Consider the following 15,974-nt stretch of genomic DNA (forward strand, 5'->3'; position numbering starts at 1 on the left):
CCATTTTGGGGACTTCCTGGCCTCAGAGGAGCCTCGGAGGGGAGGGCTTTTTGCTCCCAGAAGGCTCCACTGGGGCTCAGGAAGAAAAAAAAACATAGGAGGGGCATGCAGCAACCCCCCCGTTTCATTTTGGGGCCTTCTGGGCCTCAGGGAAGCCCCGTGGGGGGTTGTTTTTGCTCTCAGAGTGCTCCCCTGGGTCTCAGCAAGGGGAACCCCGGCACAGCTGATCATATGAACAGCTGATTGTCAGGAGGGGAAAAAAAGAAATACCTTAAGGGGCGTCAGGCGGGCGGGGTGAGCAAGCATCGGGTGGGTGGGGCGAGCCAGCGGCGACCAGGTGATCAGGTTGGGGGCGTGGCCAGCCAGAACTTACTCCCGGTTTGGCCACCGAAGCCAAATCCTTGCTACCGGTTCCCAAGAACCAGTGTGAACTGGCTGAATACAACCCCTGCTTGAATTGCAGCTGGATAGCCAGGCCTTATGCCATGGAAGCTTTTACTGATAGTAACCAACATCTGAAATAAGTGTACTAGGAATCAATGCAGCTCATACAACAGAGGTGTTCCCTGGGCACACTGTGGAATACCTCTAACAACCTAAGATACTATGTTCTGAATTAACTGCAGATTCCAAAAGACCTTAAAAGGTAGACCTAAGTATATAGCATCGTCACAGTCACAAATAAGGTGACCAAAGTATGACTGGCTGCCTGGAGGTCCTTTTGGTCTGGAAATGGGCACAACTGATACACAACTATATGCAAAGGTCCTCCTAGTCATAGCTGCCACTTGTAGAAATGGGTAAGGCGAGTTCAGAAAAACTCCCAAATTGTGCTGCAGTCCCAAACAGGATATTTAGAACACACAAAGCCACAATATCTTGCAATGCCTAATTAACAACTCAGGATTTATTGAGATGGAAGGGATAACGGTACAATTCCAGCAACAGAATAATTTCCCACTTAGAATCAATATATTTATATGTCCCTTAGGACAGAGACTTTTTAATTTTCTTCCTAACACCCTTCCTAGGATTCTGTGGGGAATTGGGCCTTTTAAGTGGTAATGGAAATGCTTGCGACACTGTTTACAAAATGGCCTCCTGATTGGAACCAGTCCTGTGTTTCTTTGCTACAAAATTTTTCCCTCTCCTCTGCATCTGTACACCAAAGAAAGCATCCACAGCTGTATTTCCACAGAGGGCAAACTGCCCATGGTCTTTGTAGTCTGCACCATCTTGAATTTTGGGCAAGAGATCACAGCTACTGTGGACATTTCAACTCGTTTTTTAAACATGATGTTCTTGCACTTTTAGTCAAAGTTAGGCTTAGAAACACATGACCCTACGGAGTAACTTAATTCCAGATCCTGACAAAGTGGCAAAGCTTGAGTAAAATTTCATAATCAGTATCCACTCTTGTCCTTTTCTGTTACCAGCTGAGAGAAAATGGACTCCTTTTTGCATAGCCTGCACAAACATTTGGCCTATTTTTCTAGAGGTGAGAAGTGTTGGATACAAGTCTGAGTCAACAGAAAATTGCTGATAATCAGAAGTATTAAAACTGACAAGTTTCCCATCTCCTCTGATACCTAACAGGCTAGTTCCCACTTAAATAAAGAGGACCACAATTGAAGTAGATACTACATTGCAAGATTGTCACAGAGGCAGAATATTTTTCACATTGTACTTGAAAACTGATGAGAAATAGGGAAGAATTATCCATCTTTTCCACAAACCCAAGATAACCAACTCTTCCCTCCTGCAACATCCTTTTCCTTATGATTTACTCGCAGGAGTCTTCTATGTTTGTCCTCAAGTTCATCCTATTCAACCATTTCCTCTTTGTGTTACAAATTCCTTTCCATCATAATACATAATGACCATTATGGGAGAAATCATAAACGTATTTCCAAAAAGCAATTATTCATAACTATACTTACCAATATGAAGTTTTCCTCCAAACCTGTTGGCTGGGAAAAGAGAGTTGGTCAACTAACAATCAGCTGGTAAGAACTAAAAAAAGCTAGGTTCTTGTTTTGTGTGTGTGTGTATGTGCGTGTGTGTGTGTGCAAATGGCTAAAGGTCTCTTTGCCAGAGAAAGGCAATACTTTTTAAGATCACCTGATCCTTGGGAGATATTTGTCTGGTGAATTTAACCCTTTGTAGTATCCTAAGTTTCTTTTTCTTCTATTCTATTCTGATCCCTTTTCCTTTTGGGTCCATTTGGTTTGTTCTTTCTCACTACAGCTTTTTCTCTGACAACTTCTACATTTTTTTGTAGACTTCCCCTATTTTGCTGTTTAAGTTGAAAGGGGAAAGGAAATATATGCGCTTATATTTTGCTATGTTTTTATTTGGGAATGAAAGAATAGCACAGAACTTTCCTTTATCTACACCTAAAAAGGATAGGGGCATGAATAAAAACCACAGCCAAAAAAAACCAAAACCCCACCCTGAAATAATGTTCTTCTGTGTAAACGCACAAACTCACAAGCTTCAAAGTGTATATAGATCAGATGCTCCCGAGTGACTTACCTTAGGGAGTAAGCAATGAGTTGGCCAAATTCATAAATGATACTAAATTATTCGGGGAAGTGAAAGCCAAAGCAGATTGTGAAGAGCTCCAAAAAATCTCTTTAAACCAGAAGTCTCCAAATTTGGCAACTTTAAGACTTGTAGACTTCAACTCTGGCTGGCTGGAGAATTTTGGGAGAATTGTGGGAGTTGAAGTCCACAAGTCTTAAAGTTGCCAAGTTTGGGACCACTGCTTTAAACTGTAATTAGTCAACCTCTCTAACAGTACATGGGTACAACTTTGGGAGACAGGAAGAAGAGCTATTGATTGGACAGCCAGAATGTAAAAGAAGGAGGAGATGAGTGGCAAGCATTTCATAAAGGACCCTCCCTAATTTTCCAGAAGGTAAAAGAAAAGGAGGGGAGGAATACTTTCAGAGTTTTGCAAAATTCTATTAATGTAAACATAAACATGATTAAAATTTAAAGCAATGCATCTTTGAAGAACCTCACTAACTTTACAAATATAGTACACTCGTGAAGTCTGACTGTAATAAACCAATCTTGGAGTTACAATGGGAGAGCTCAGGGACAGCAGGTTTAGAACAAATGAAATAATTTCCAGAAGAGACTGGACTTCCATTTGTCAGAAATGGTGTAGGACCTTCTGCTTGGGTGGGTGGGTGTTAGATTAGATGACGTACAAGGTCCCTTCCAACTCTGTTAACCTGTTAATTTCTTCACACTAAGCAATTAACTTGTGGACCTCAGATTATGATGATTTGAAAGGAACTGGATACATTAATGGACGACAGTTTTATTAAAGAGTATTAATCTGATGTTACCTCTGGTTGTGGGGCGTGACCCCCTCGTATTAGCTGCAAGGAAGCAAGAGAGGATCGCATTTCACCTCCTACTTGGAAGCACCCAAGAGGTATTTAGTTTGCCTCCGTGAAAAATAAAATACTAGACTAAAATAATCTTTGGTACTATCCATCAAGGCTATTCTTCCATTCCTACTCTTTGCAGTTTTCTGAATGGAAAAGCTAATGAAAGTTGAGACTATTTAAAACTACTCTGCCAATGTCATAAATCCCGGCAGCAGAGAGCGAAAGATTTTCTAATTGTATTCTCTTACAATTTCCAGAGTTTATGCAAAAGCCTATCACAAACCATACAGCTGTTTCTTCTCCATCATACGCCTAGTAAATATTCTATTCACATCTGGGCATATTTATTTTTAAATACTTATTCAGCTAGACTCGGTATGCATTACTAGTGAACCTAAACTTAATCATGGATGCTCACTTCGGGAAGTCAATCATGTTCTCAATCATGTCGGCTTATTATTTCCTATTTCTATATTCTTTCATATATATCTAATAAAATAAATTAAATAAATAAGGGGAAAAACGACAAGACGACCAGTTTAAAATCTTTTCAATACTTGTTATATCACAACAAACATACCAGTCCCCAGACTTACATTATATTGTACCATGTTTTGGAATTAACAATTCCCCCCCCCAAATTAAATCTTGACCAATGGGGTAGAAATACATTTCCAATGCAAGCTCCAAAACTGAAAAAGAGACGAGTGCATTTACAAACAAGCTAGACAATAGAATCTTATACAAAGCATCGTTTACATCAGCTTTCCACACTGTATTGTCCTCCAGATGTACCGGGCTACTGACCTTATAGAGAATTATGCAAGCTGCAACTCATGGATTTACAAACCTCACATATCTGGAAAGATCTGATTATGCAAAGTCTAGATGAGGTGGTGGCAGGATGCCACTGAGATTATATTGTTCTTTTAGAAGTTGGATGCATTTGTGTAAAATTTGCATGGTCGAAAATCTCTGTAGACAGGTTTTAGGAAGAAAACGGGACAGAAATTATACTTCATGACTACAGACCTATATTAAAAACGATGCTTCACATTTTCCTCAATCATCCAATCCACTTACTTCACACGTGCAGATTTCATACAAGGATATTGACTGTATATATCATCAAATCTGATCAGCACAATCATTTTTCTCTCCCTGTTTCCAGGCTGATAGAAGTTTATAGATTTGTTACACTGGCCATTGTAGTACCAATGGTGCTTTTTCAAAAGGCAACTGGACTTTCTTTGTTTTTGCTTGAAGACGTTTCACTTCTCATTCTCCTTCAGTTCAGCCAGAACTGAAGAACCTTCTTGGATGAGAAGTGAAATATCTTCAAGCAGAAACAAAGAAAGTCGAGTTGCCTTTTGAAAAATCACCTTTGGGACAACCATGATCTGGATGACTGAGAATTTCCAAAGACACTGGCCATTATACAGAGTGACTTTTCCTCTATACACAAATGTAATATTCGTCAGAAATTACAATGTGTGAAAAAGTGTATGTAGTGAAATCCAAAGAAAGTGCTTTTATTGCTTAATGCTTACTCAAGAATGTAAAAATGAAATATTTGCCATCAAAGGAACTTAAGATAGCATTACTCCCATCTGGTCTGCAAACCCCTGAATGAACGTGAGATGGCAGCAAACAGACATAGAAAACACTCATGCTTTGCTGTTATTCAGCGGTCATTCAGATGTTTGCAATCTGGTTGCCCTACTTGGGTTCTGTAAAGGATTACACTTCAATGTAAAAATAAAAGCTATTTTTAGCCTTAAATAAGTAAAAATTAATAGCAAAGTAGCAAATCTACTACCCAATGCCTTAATTTGATTAAGTCACGTTGTGTTGTGGTCCTCTTTTCTGAATAGCAGAGATTCATAACAGCCAGATTGCAAAACAGAAATGAATCTAACAACAACTGACATTAAAGAAGGAGTTCCTAATATCTGATGTGCTAATGTTCTTGTCCAATGATGTGTGTGTGTGTGTGTGTATTGCATATACTACAATTCCTATCAATTTCATCCAGGATACATAAGGGTGGAATGTAAGGGTAGAATGAATGAAAAATCCTGGTTGGTCCCATTTTAATCTCTCTTTAACTTCATTTGGCACTCACTCTTGCAAATTTACCCTTGAAAAATATGCAGCAAAGATTTATTGGTTAAGGGTACGTGTTCCTCAACCAAAATTATTTCTCAGCTACCCTTCATATGAAAAGCTTTTGGGAATCCTTCTTATTTGATCTGCATTTGTTATATTTTTAAACTGTTTAACAGACACTGTACTACAGGCATATTTCTCTTAAGAAAGGCCATGTGAAACGTACACTGAAAGGTAGTCAGTGAGTTATTGATCCCTTTGCAGAATTCTCCAAATGGATGTATATTATTTTGAATAATTTAAAGGATGGATGTTAGTAAGAACATTGGAAACTAGAATGTAATTCCTTCATCTCCCTAGGAAAAACACAAGAGCTTCCATGTTATAAACCTGCGAAGATACAGGAGTCGTATTGCTAAGTAAAATAAAACCTCATTTGCAAAAAAAGAAAAGCACACAACCGAGACCTTCAAAAATACTTTTGAGTTTCACTTCTGCATTTCGTGGTGTTTCTCCAAGCTTTTTCTGCACAACCAAAGGCCAGAAAAAGAATTGGAATACTTCAGTGATTGGCCCGTGTTTGCGATTTGCCTTTTTTTCGCAATGTCCTTGTGGAAGTGACATTCCAAAAGTGGCTTGAAATCTCCCATCTATATGAGATGGACAACAAGAACCGAGAAACCTGATCCTAGAGCTAACCCCACCTGCATGAAGAGCATCATCAACACTCCTGCTGCCTCCGACAGTTCCTTCACAGTGACTTTGGGACCATATATAATCGATAATGTACTCAGGTAGCCATTGCTGAGTCCTAGGGCCACGATAAACACCATCGGGTACACATCATGGGCAAAGGCGACTTTTGCAATGTGCGCGCGCGGCTGAAAGTTGCATAACATGAAAACGGGGATGAACAAAGTTCTCAGCAGAATCATGGTTGGTAGCCACTTGCTTTGTGGTCCAGGAACCTGGACCCACGCGGTGATCTGCCGTCCGCACCAGTCAGCAAAATTGTACAGAAGGAAACTAGTGAGAGGTGTGAAGTATTTATTTGTCCATGGGCTCCCTGAGAACTTGTTTACAGACTCGATGCTGGACGAGACTGCAGGGAAAATGGTGATCGAGATGAAGTAGACATAGAAGACGCAGAAACCTAACATGCCGATCTTCTGCAAGATGAGCCACAGAGGAGGGATTTTATCAGTATAGTTTCTGTTTGGCAAGAGCGGGCTGGGATTATCTGCTGCCATGTCCTCTTCCTCCAAGCAATTGCTGGGCAAAGCATTTGGTGAGAACGTTGCAGTATAATACCTGAAAGAGGATGTGGGGGAGGGGAAAATAGTCAGAGAAAAGCAAACCAATAGAAAAATCAAAATTGAAATCGAGATAGGAAAATTAGGGGATGGAAAGGAGCTCATTGGTTCATGTTGCTGTTTGTTCAGTCGTTCAGTTACTTCTCATTCTGTAATAGAATAACAGAGTTTGAAAGGGACCTTGAAGGTCTTCTAGTCCAACCCACTGCTCAAGCAGGAGATCCAAGACTATTTTGGACAAATGGCTGTCCAGCCTCTCCTTAAAAGCTTCCTGTGATGGAGCACCCACAACTTCTGTAGGCAGGCCATTCCAAGGGTAAATTGCAACAGGAAACTTCTCCTTAGTTCTAAGTTCTCTCCTTGATTAGTTTCCCTCCATTGTTTCTTGTCTTGCTTTCTGGTGCTTTGGAAAATAGGTTGACCCCCTTCCCCCTCTTCTTTGTGGCAGCCCCTTAAATATTGGGACACTGCTATCATGTCACCCCTAGTCCCCTAATCATCTTTGTTGCTCTTCTCTGTCCTCTTTTCAGTTTCAGCATCTTTTTTTATATTGTGGCAACCAAAATTGGATGCAATATTCCATGTGTGGTCTTACCTTATCTATCTATCATCTATCTATCTATCTATCTATCTATCTATCTATCTATCTATTCTAGCTTTGTTCTATTTTCCCACGTCATTGTAGTTGTGCTTTTAAAGTTGTAGCAATGTTTCGGCAGAATCTCATCTGCCATCATCAGGCTTCTGTATAGTGTACCCATGAAAAATTAAGAAAACACACACACACACACACACACACACACACACACATATATATATATATATATATATATATATATATATATATATATATATATATATATATATATATTTCTGAGGTTCTCGCGGGTATTTGTATGTGGATCTTTGGTTATTCGGGTTTTCTCCGCGTAAGATTGGAAGTATCTAGGCAACGTTTGATGAAGTCTCATTCATCATCTTCAGGCTTGTGTCTTCGGCTCTGTCCTTCTCAGGATTCTGAGAAGGACAGAGCCAAGACACAAGCCTGAGATGATGAATGAGACTTCATCGCCGTTGCCTAGATACTTCCAATCTTATGCGAGAAACAATAACCAAAGATCCACATATATATATATCATATATACATATATACATATATACATATATACATATACATATACATATACATACATACATACATACATACATACATACATACATACATACATACATACATATATATATATATATATATATATATATATATATACATACATACATACATACATACACATATATATATACACACACACACACATCACTCACTCATCATGAAATCTCCAGAACAAAGCTGAACCTACAAACTTGAAATTTGGCACGTATGTTCCTCTTGGCTTCTAGGTGCTAGTTGAGAAAGGATTTTTTGAAATGACCGTTAGAGCATTACTATTTCTTATACAGTAATTAACACGCTCTGATGCTAAGGAGTTCTACTCCCCCTCCCCACCTGAAAAGAACTCTGTTCCAACTGCCAGTTACCTCACATTCTGTTACCTCAGTTCAAATTGGCAGACATTCCACTCCTTCACTCAGGAGCAGTCTGGGGCTCCTTACAGTACTAAACGTCAGTTCCTCACCAAAATACACCTTCCACCTATGGAACTGCTTCTGGACTCAAGGCAGCGGGAGTGATATTCCCTTATGTGCTTCAATCACCGACCACCACTGAGCCAACAGATGGTGAACCAATTTCTCCTGCATAGTCCAATAACAAAGTTTTGTCATGAAGCATGAGTATCAGTTAGTGCCTTATAAAACAGTACTAACATTTCATGTGATCTTGATTCCATCCCTCTGTTAATGCAGCCTAGGACTGTGTTGGCTTTTTAGCAGCTGCAGCACACTGCTGGCTCATATTTAAGAGGTTGTCCACTAGGACTCCCTGTTGCAGTTATTGCTATTGAGCCAGTACTCAATATTAGTGACTTACAAATTCTGCAGCTCTATGGCTGTTCCCCAAAGCCGTTCTTGATCTCATCTCTAATGGAGGACATGACATGTTTCAGGAAGGCAGAATTCAGCAGAAAACTACCTAACAGGAAGAACAATTTAACAAAGGAACCAATTACCAAAGAGGTCGGATGTTCTACTTTGCTGAATGTTTTTATGCAGAGTGGACTGCCATGTTTGGGGTTTGCTTTAATTTAACTCTTTGGACCAAGTAGGAAACTGGATTCTACAGAAGCCTTGATGATACTTCTTAAGTCTCTCCCAAATTACAAAACTGTTTTTTCATGGATGAGAAGGGGAAAACCCTTCAACCTTTTACTTATTTAAGAACAGACTACCACAACTTTGGGGAACTATTTTCACAGCATGTCCAAGTTTAAAATTATATCTAAAGAATGAAACTTTGACAGAAGCATTGCATGGATCTTAATCCATGAGAAAACATTGCTTCTTTGCCAAATTACAGAGGAAGTTTGAAATGCTTCCCATACCACCTCAGAGAACAATTTTGTCTAAGCTAAGTGTGTGGGACTATAATTCAAATTGATGTCTTCTTGGGCAAACTGATTATGAATTATGGGACACAGAATTTATAAGATCTGAAGAACCATGGATTGGACGGTAATCAAATTCAACTGAGTTGCTCAATTGCGTAAAAGACCATGAACTTGTTATTTTCAAATTCTGGAAAATGTGCCAGAAAAGCCTCAGAAAGAGGCCTTAAGAAAGAGCTGCCAACCATGTTACACTGCAAACAAATCAATAGCAGCAACAAGAGGGATAATTAAAAAAGAAAAAAAAAGAGAAAAGTCATCCTCGAATCTAGCTCCAATCCTGGCACTTAATCTGCATCCTTTCCTTGCCAGCCTTGAAAAGTAGTTTTTCCGTTCTTTTCAACGTGGTTTTTTTCCTGCCAACTTTCTAGTTCAATCCCACAGCTGTGGAATACTTTCATGGTCCTTTATCAAAATAACTAACCAGAGCTAAATGCGTTTAGCTTCCAAGATCAGTTAAGGATGGCTAGGTTTTTCTCCTTGCGCAGGGAAGAAAGATAACAGCCGATCTATAAAAGCCAAAGCCAAGTTCTGTTAGAAGACCCAGACAGACTGTGCTCCAGAGTTTTAAGACTGGTGGCCACCCCTACCATCAGGAACACAAGTGATACTGAAACTGGGGTTCATTTAATATTGACACTGTATCCCTACCAGATTGTATGGATCTGGGGTTTTTTTGGGTCGGGGAAGAAAAAGGAAAGAATGCAACTTGTAATATATCATGCACTTTCATTCCAAGATTGCATTGATGAGCCTGGGGAGAGAAAAGGGAAACAGAAGCAGCAGAGGCACTGCCTAGCACTCTCCCTAGCTATAATAGGAAGGGCTTTCATGAAAAGGCAGCCTCGTGACATCCAGAGCTGAATATTTTAGAGCCTAATCCTTAAACATCTGGCTGATTAATGATCTCACAGGACAATGGTTGTTACCTGGCGTATTCCAGCTTGGGAAGAATCAGATACATCACAATGCACAAAACAATGAAGACATCCCCGAACAGGAAGTAGGCCAGAGCACTGTTTGTGACTTCTGATGCTGCTGCCAGATCCACCACTGATGCCAAGGCACTCACCGTTCCTCCCATGGCCTGACCTATGTGATGAGGTTATGGGGATGAGGAAGAAGAGGAGCAAATGTCAATGAAATAAATTCCAGACAATGCTGGGTTAGTCAAAACGAAACGTGTTGAATGAGAATCTGCTTGGCAGCCCAAATTGGAGACGATGAAATCGAGGAGCAAGAGATTGAAATGGAGCTAGAAACCGTAATCCCAGTTTTGATCCTGGTTAGACATTTTGCCTGGAATTCTGAAGTTTTAGTTTATTATGCCCATAATGAATTTGTGTACTTTCTTTTGTTCCAATTTACTATACTATGTGTTCCCTTGTCACTCCATAAATGTGGATGTAAGGTGATTTTTAAGTTCATACAGTTTTCTTAATTGCTCATCAGCAAGGTGGCACATACACACACATGCATAAATAACAACTGTACAATTTGAGTAATGAAAACATGCACACATTAACTAATGTTGCTTTTAACCCAAGATAACATATGTAGAGGGATTAAATATATCAAAAAGTAAGATAAATTCATTTATCTAATACCAGAGTAGTGGAACTCCCTAGCTATAAAAAGCAAACTATTTTTGAATCTTGTGGGAATTTCAAAAATCACCTCTGAGGAGACTGGAAAAAAACTATTTCTGGGGAAATAAAAAGGCAACATTATTTTCAAAATCTTGAGATTACCAGCCATATTTGGGTGACAAATCTGTAAAGGAAAGTGATAGATAACCAAGAGTTCAACATGTTAAAAATATATATATTAACTTTAGCTCTTTGGATCAAATATATGCAAACAGAAATATCATCGCTTATTAGGCTGGTCTTATGTCCTTTGACCTTCCATTTTTGTCAAAAAGATGTTTAAGTATACAATGCAAAGGTTTATTAGCACAACGTATGACTTTCCATTTTATAGTCATAATAAAATAAATTCATGATAATGTATGATTAAATGTTGGAAGGCTTCCAAAAAGGGTTGTGGTGAAAATCTCCACCAAGCTCAACCTTAACTACTTTTGTTTCTGCCGTCCAGGAACAAAAGTAAAAAAATAAAAAAATCTCTGTATTGATTTTTGTCTTTTCCTTTCTTCCCCCACATTTTTTAAATTCTCAGATTGCATTTCCAGTGCCATCCATCCTTGATAAACCTCAAGGGGACTCATCATTCATACCTGCAAACTTGGAACTCATCAGTTATGGAGATGAGCGTTAATGTGAATACCAAATAAGACAATGAAAAGCTTCAAGTTTTTTCCCCGCCACCTCAAAATATAAACAAATATGGAGCTGAATGCAAATGTTTTGTTTCAGTGCAGGTAGTCAGTCTTTGGATGAGGACTGGCCTTTAGTGACTGTTCAAAGTTATATCCACCTCCCTCCAAAATACTTATGACTTGGTTTTGAAGTTATGGTTCCTGCAGTGCCCCATAGTCACGTGAACAAAATTTGGGTGGATAAGCCCTTATGACCCACTGCAGGGACCTACCCTGCCAGGTCCCACACCTTCTTGCCCCTCTCCAATCGCTCACCTTTTACTAGAGATCTCCTTCTGGAAGCTTTGGAGATCATGCTGGTGAAGGAGAGCAGGTCATTCTGCCTGTCGCCATCCCTAGGCCATGTGGCTCAATCCACGAAGTGGGCGCCATTTGGGGAGCGACCGCAATGAGTTGGGGCTGCTCTGAAATTGCACCTGCTTCTCAGATGGCACCACACAACCTACAGGGTACCTGTGGGGATCTGGTTAGCAAGCCCAAGGCCTGTTTGGGACTCCAAGAGGGGCAAAGAGGAGCACAGGGTACCTCAGGGGGTGAAGAAGGCTTGGGGAGGTCTGAGGCAGGTGGACCAGGGGGTGCACAAGGCCTCCCAGAGCCCCCCAAACCCTGAGGCGATTACATGGGTGCCTCACTTAACAACCATCATAATGGCAGGCTTCATTACAGCCATACGTTGAGGACTACCCATACCTGTAAAAAAGTTAAACCGCACCAAAAGAAATGGCACAGAATGAGAGAGTAAGAAAAAAAGAAAAAGATGACCTCTTAACATAAATTTTATTTTAAACATCCCTTCATTCTATTGCACAAGTCATCTAGGTGTCATGCCCCTGTCAGAATCTGATTCTGAGCGGGAGGCCGAGCAGCTGACAGGGAGTGGGAGTGTGGCTCCATTGGCTGTGGAAGTAATTGGGGAAGGGCACAGTCCTGCTGGGCAGAGCAGGGGAGAGGTAGAGAAAGGCAGAGGGAATTCAGAGGAAGATCCAGCCCCTCTTCATCCTAGGGCATGCAGGGAGGAACGGAGAATGGAGCAACGTGAGTCTTGTGCTTACGGTGGAGGAAAGGGCCCTGATTCCCTTCATTAGCTGAAGCTGGGAACACAGTGTTTAAAAAGGGAGTTTGCGCACAGAAACTTGTTGGAAACAAATTGTGTATTATCTTGTTTTGTCGAGGCTTATCTGGGTTCCTGGTATCTTCCCAACTGTGTGTGTTTTGTTGGCCTTTGAAATCTGCAATTTCTTATCCTGCCCTGTCCAGTTAATTGCTGCAGCGTGGTTTGTGTGGATTTTTATTACAGGTTGTATGTACTTTGTTTTCGGATGGAATTTCCTCCACTTAAAGACTATTCTTGGGAGAGTTTTTTCTCCAGCTGAAAGTAACCTGGACATTGGGGGCAAAGTTGGAGGTATTAAAGGGACTTTTCTTACTTATGTGACTGTTTTGCCTTTGTGCCACGCCCCGGGTCATCACACTAGGTTAAAAAAATGTCACAGAGATTGAAATAATTGTCACATCATCTCACATGGACAAAACCCTCAGTGCAAATGTTAATCCAACTATCACCACAGGACACAGTACTAGAAGAATCCCGCCAAGCTCCTATAATAACCAATCTATTTAAGCATATTTTTTAAAAAAGAAAAAACTAACAGCAAACCTGAAATCAGTGCCTGGGAATTCCTCATGGGAAAAGATCCTGACAAGCCAAAGATGCTACTGATGAAGATGGTGGCAGCACTGCTGATGACGGCCACACAAACAACAGTGATGATAAAAAACCACAGTGTCCAAGCTGATGTGTCCACTTTGACCAGCACTGTAATCACCAGAAAACTGGCCAGCATGACAGCCAAGGAGGAGAGTATTCGGACGTTGACAGAAACCCTGGAAAAAAGAAACAAATGAGTTGGTGGGTGGTCTGTTAACAAACATCCCCTAAGATTCTCCCCAGTCCTGAGATTATATTTATACCTCAGTAAAAGCTCCTTTGCTTTGAAATGGCCAGGGGAGAAATTAATGGATATTAACAGATTGTCAACTCACAAAACATTTCTATGCTCGTTTTATAGTTGCCAACAGAAAGTGGGGGGGAAGGAGTTAGAAAGAGCAGTGCAGCAGTTTGGAATCACAAGTGCATTCCATTCATAACTTGCAAGATTGTCACTAGGCGACTAGAGTTTCTGCTGCGTAAATCTCTCATTGGAGAACATGATTGATGACTCTTAGCTATGGACATTTTTTTGTTGGAGAATATAAATTATGATGCACCCAAAGCGGTGGGGGGAAACCAGGGTCAAGGGTGACAGTGAATTACGTGTCTCAGAATCGGCTTCAACCAGGTCCTGCCGACATGTTTGCTCCTAATAAATTCATTATAGGTTTTGAAGTTTGGGCTGGAGGCTCATGATTTAATTAGGGCAACTGCTGGAATCCTGACACAGATATTGAAGAATTGCAGCACCGTAATCAAATAAGTGGCGAGCATCTCTGACAAAAGAAGCCAACCAACCAAAAATTGCTTGGTTCCAGTTCTGTTATCAGGTCAGAACATGTGTCTTTTCACTGAAGGCCTCTGTGCTATTCAGAAGCTAACAGAAGTATTAAATTTTTATCCTGGGAAAGATACAGGGTAGAAAGAATGAGGCTGAATGTGGTAGGACAAAAAGGCTAAGAAATTAGATGCCATGGATAAACAGCACACAGATTTTCTCTTTCATATGCTTAATTAAGAAATGCCAAATGACTGAATGCAGCCTTTGTACTTCAAATTAAATGTCCTTCTCTACAAATTAAACATTCTTAGCTTCTACATATGTGCTGCTGCTTTTCCCAGTGAAAATTTTCAAAACACTTAAAAGGAAGTTAAACAGCTAGAAAGAAGAAATCCCAGTTAGGAAGTTCTAAATGTGGAAAAGATCATCTTGGGCAGTACTGTCCAAAGTGGATCCAGGGGGAAATGGACAGGAGAGGAAAGAAACGAAAATGAAAGTAGAATGACGATAAGAAGAAAAATAAAAAAGAAAAGACCTATCTGGAAAATGATTTAGAATAGAGCTTTGGTGTATGTGGTTTATATCTATCAATGTTTGAAGATGGTCCTCGACTTACAACTATTCGTTTAGTGACCACTCAAAGTTACAAAAAGTGACTTACAACCAGTTTGAAAACTTATGATCGTTGCAGCATCCCCGTGGTCAAAATTTGGGTGGCTGGCAATTGGCATGTATTTATGGCCACTGCACTGTCATCATTTGTAACTTTCCCAGCTGGCTTCCAACAAGCAAACTCAATGAGGGAAACCATATAATTTACTTAACAACTTAAGAGCTCTGGCAAAAAAAAGGTCATAAAATGGGGAAGACACATTTAACAATGGGGCCTTTTTTTAGCAATGGGACTCAATTGGGATCATAAGTATTTTTTCATGCCATGAGACTGCAAAAACTAGAAATGTTGCCTCCCTAACCCTACGTCTTTTGACAAACCCTATCTGTTTGAACAAATAGCTTTAAAGAAGTACAACAAGCAAACAAAATGAATTATTCCTGGGCAAAAAGACATGCTAATGGACAACCCAGGTCCTCTCACTTTTTTCCTCACCTTAATCCTGCAAAAAAAAAAGTTAGGCCTGAGATCCAGTTCAGACCTATTGTCACATTTTAATGATCACGGAGCGCCTTAAGGAGGATGGAGCATGGAGTAGTCATAAGTTAATCTCTGGAGGCAATCAAGCTACAGGGAACCAATTTTCCTGGGAATTTCCATAAATGCAAGCCAGGCTCATGTGTATTTATGATGCTGAAAACTTAGCATAATAAAACACTTATTGATTATGGATGCGCCACTCGGCAGAATCAACAATGTGCCGAAGATAAATGAATGCTATGTTTAAAATGTAACGCATTAAGCATAATGGGTTTTGTGAAATGGGATTCCCAAGCTAGAGAATATATAAGATGTTCCGGGTCTCTGGATCAGCTTTACTTCATGGAATTTGGGCAGATAATTTAATTCTCCATTGAAGGAATTCTGCAAATAAGGATAGTCACAGTATAACTAAGAGAATGGGGGCATTTTTGACAGAGAATGCCATTTAAGTAAGTGTGGGCTTTCTCCAGTATCAATTCCTAGGCTTCAGCCAGTATATCACGCCTTTATTGTGTCAATCAATTTTTCTGTAAAGATGTGGAAAAATACAGTATTAAGTATCCTTCCCGGAACCTCAGAGGCAGTGATTGGATTC

At 40.1% G+C, this 15,974-nt stretch overlaps 1 protein-coding gene across 1 annotated transcript in view; it reads right to left on the reverse strand.

The window, feature by feature from the left end:
• Positions 1–3,937: 3,937 nt before the first annotated feature.
• SLC29A3 (solute carrier family 29 member 3) overlaps positions 3,938–15,974 on the reverse strand; it is a 58,232-nt gene continuing 46,195 nt past the window's right edge. The window contains exons 4-6 of the mRNA XM_026672838.2: positions 13,389–13,615; positions 10,320–10,482; positions 3,938–6,824 (exon numbers count right to left, since the gene is read on the reverse strand). Coding sequence (XP_026528623.1) covers positions 6,164–6,824; positions 10,320–10,482; positions 13,389–13,615 — 1,051 coding nt within the window. The 3' untranslated portion in view covers positions 3,938–6,163. The remainder of the gene's footprint in view (positions 6,825–10,319; positions 10,483–13,388; positions 13,616–15,974) is intronic.

Source organism: Notechis scutatus, chromosome 4 (assembly GCF_049901735.1).
Source record: "Notechis scutatus isolate UNSWTSFEM ecotype Mainland chromosome 4, rNotScu1.2, whole genome shotgun sequence".
NCBI classification, from domain to species: domain Eukaryota; kingdom Metazoa; phylum Chordata; class Lepidosauria; order Squamata; family Elapidae; genus Notechis; species Notechis scutatus.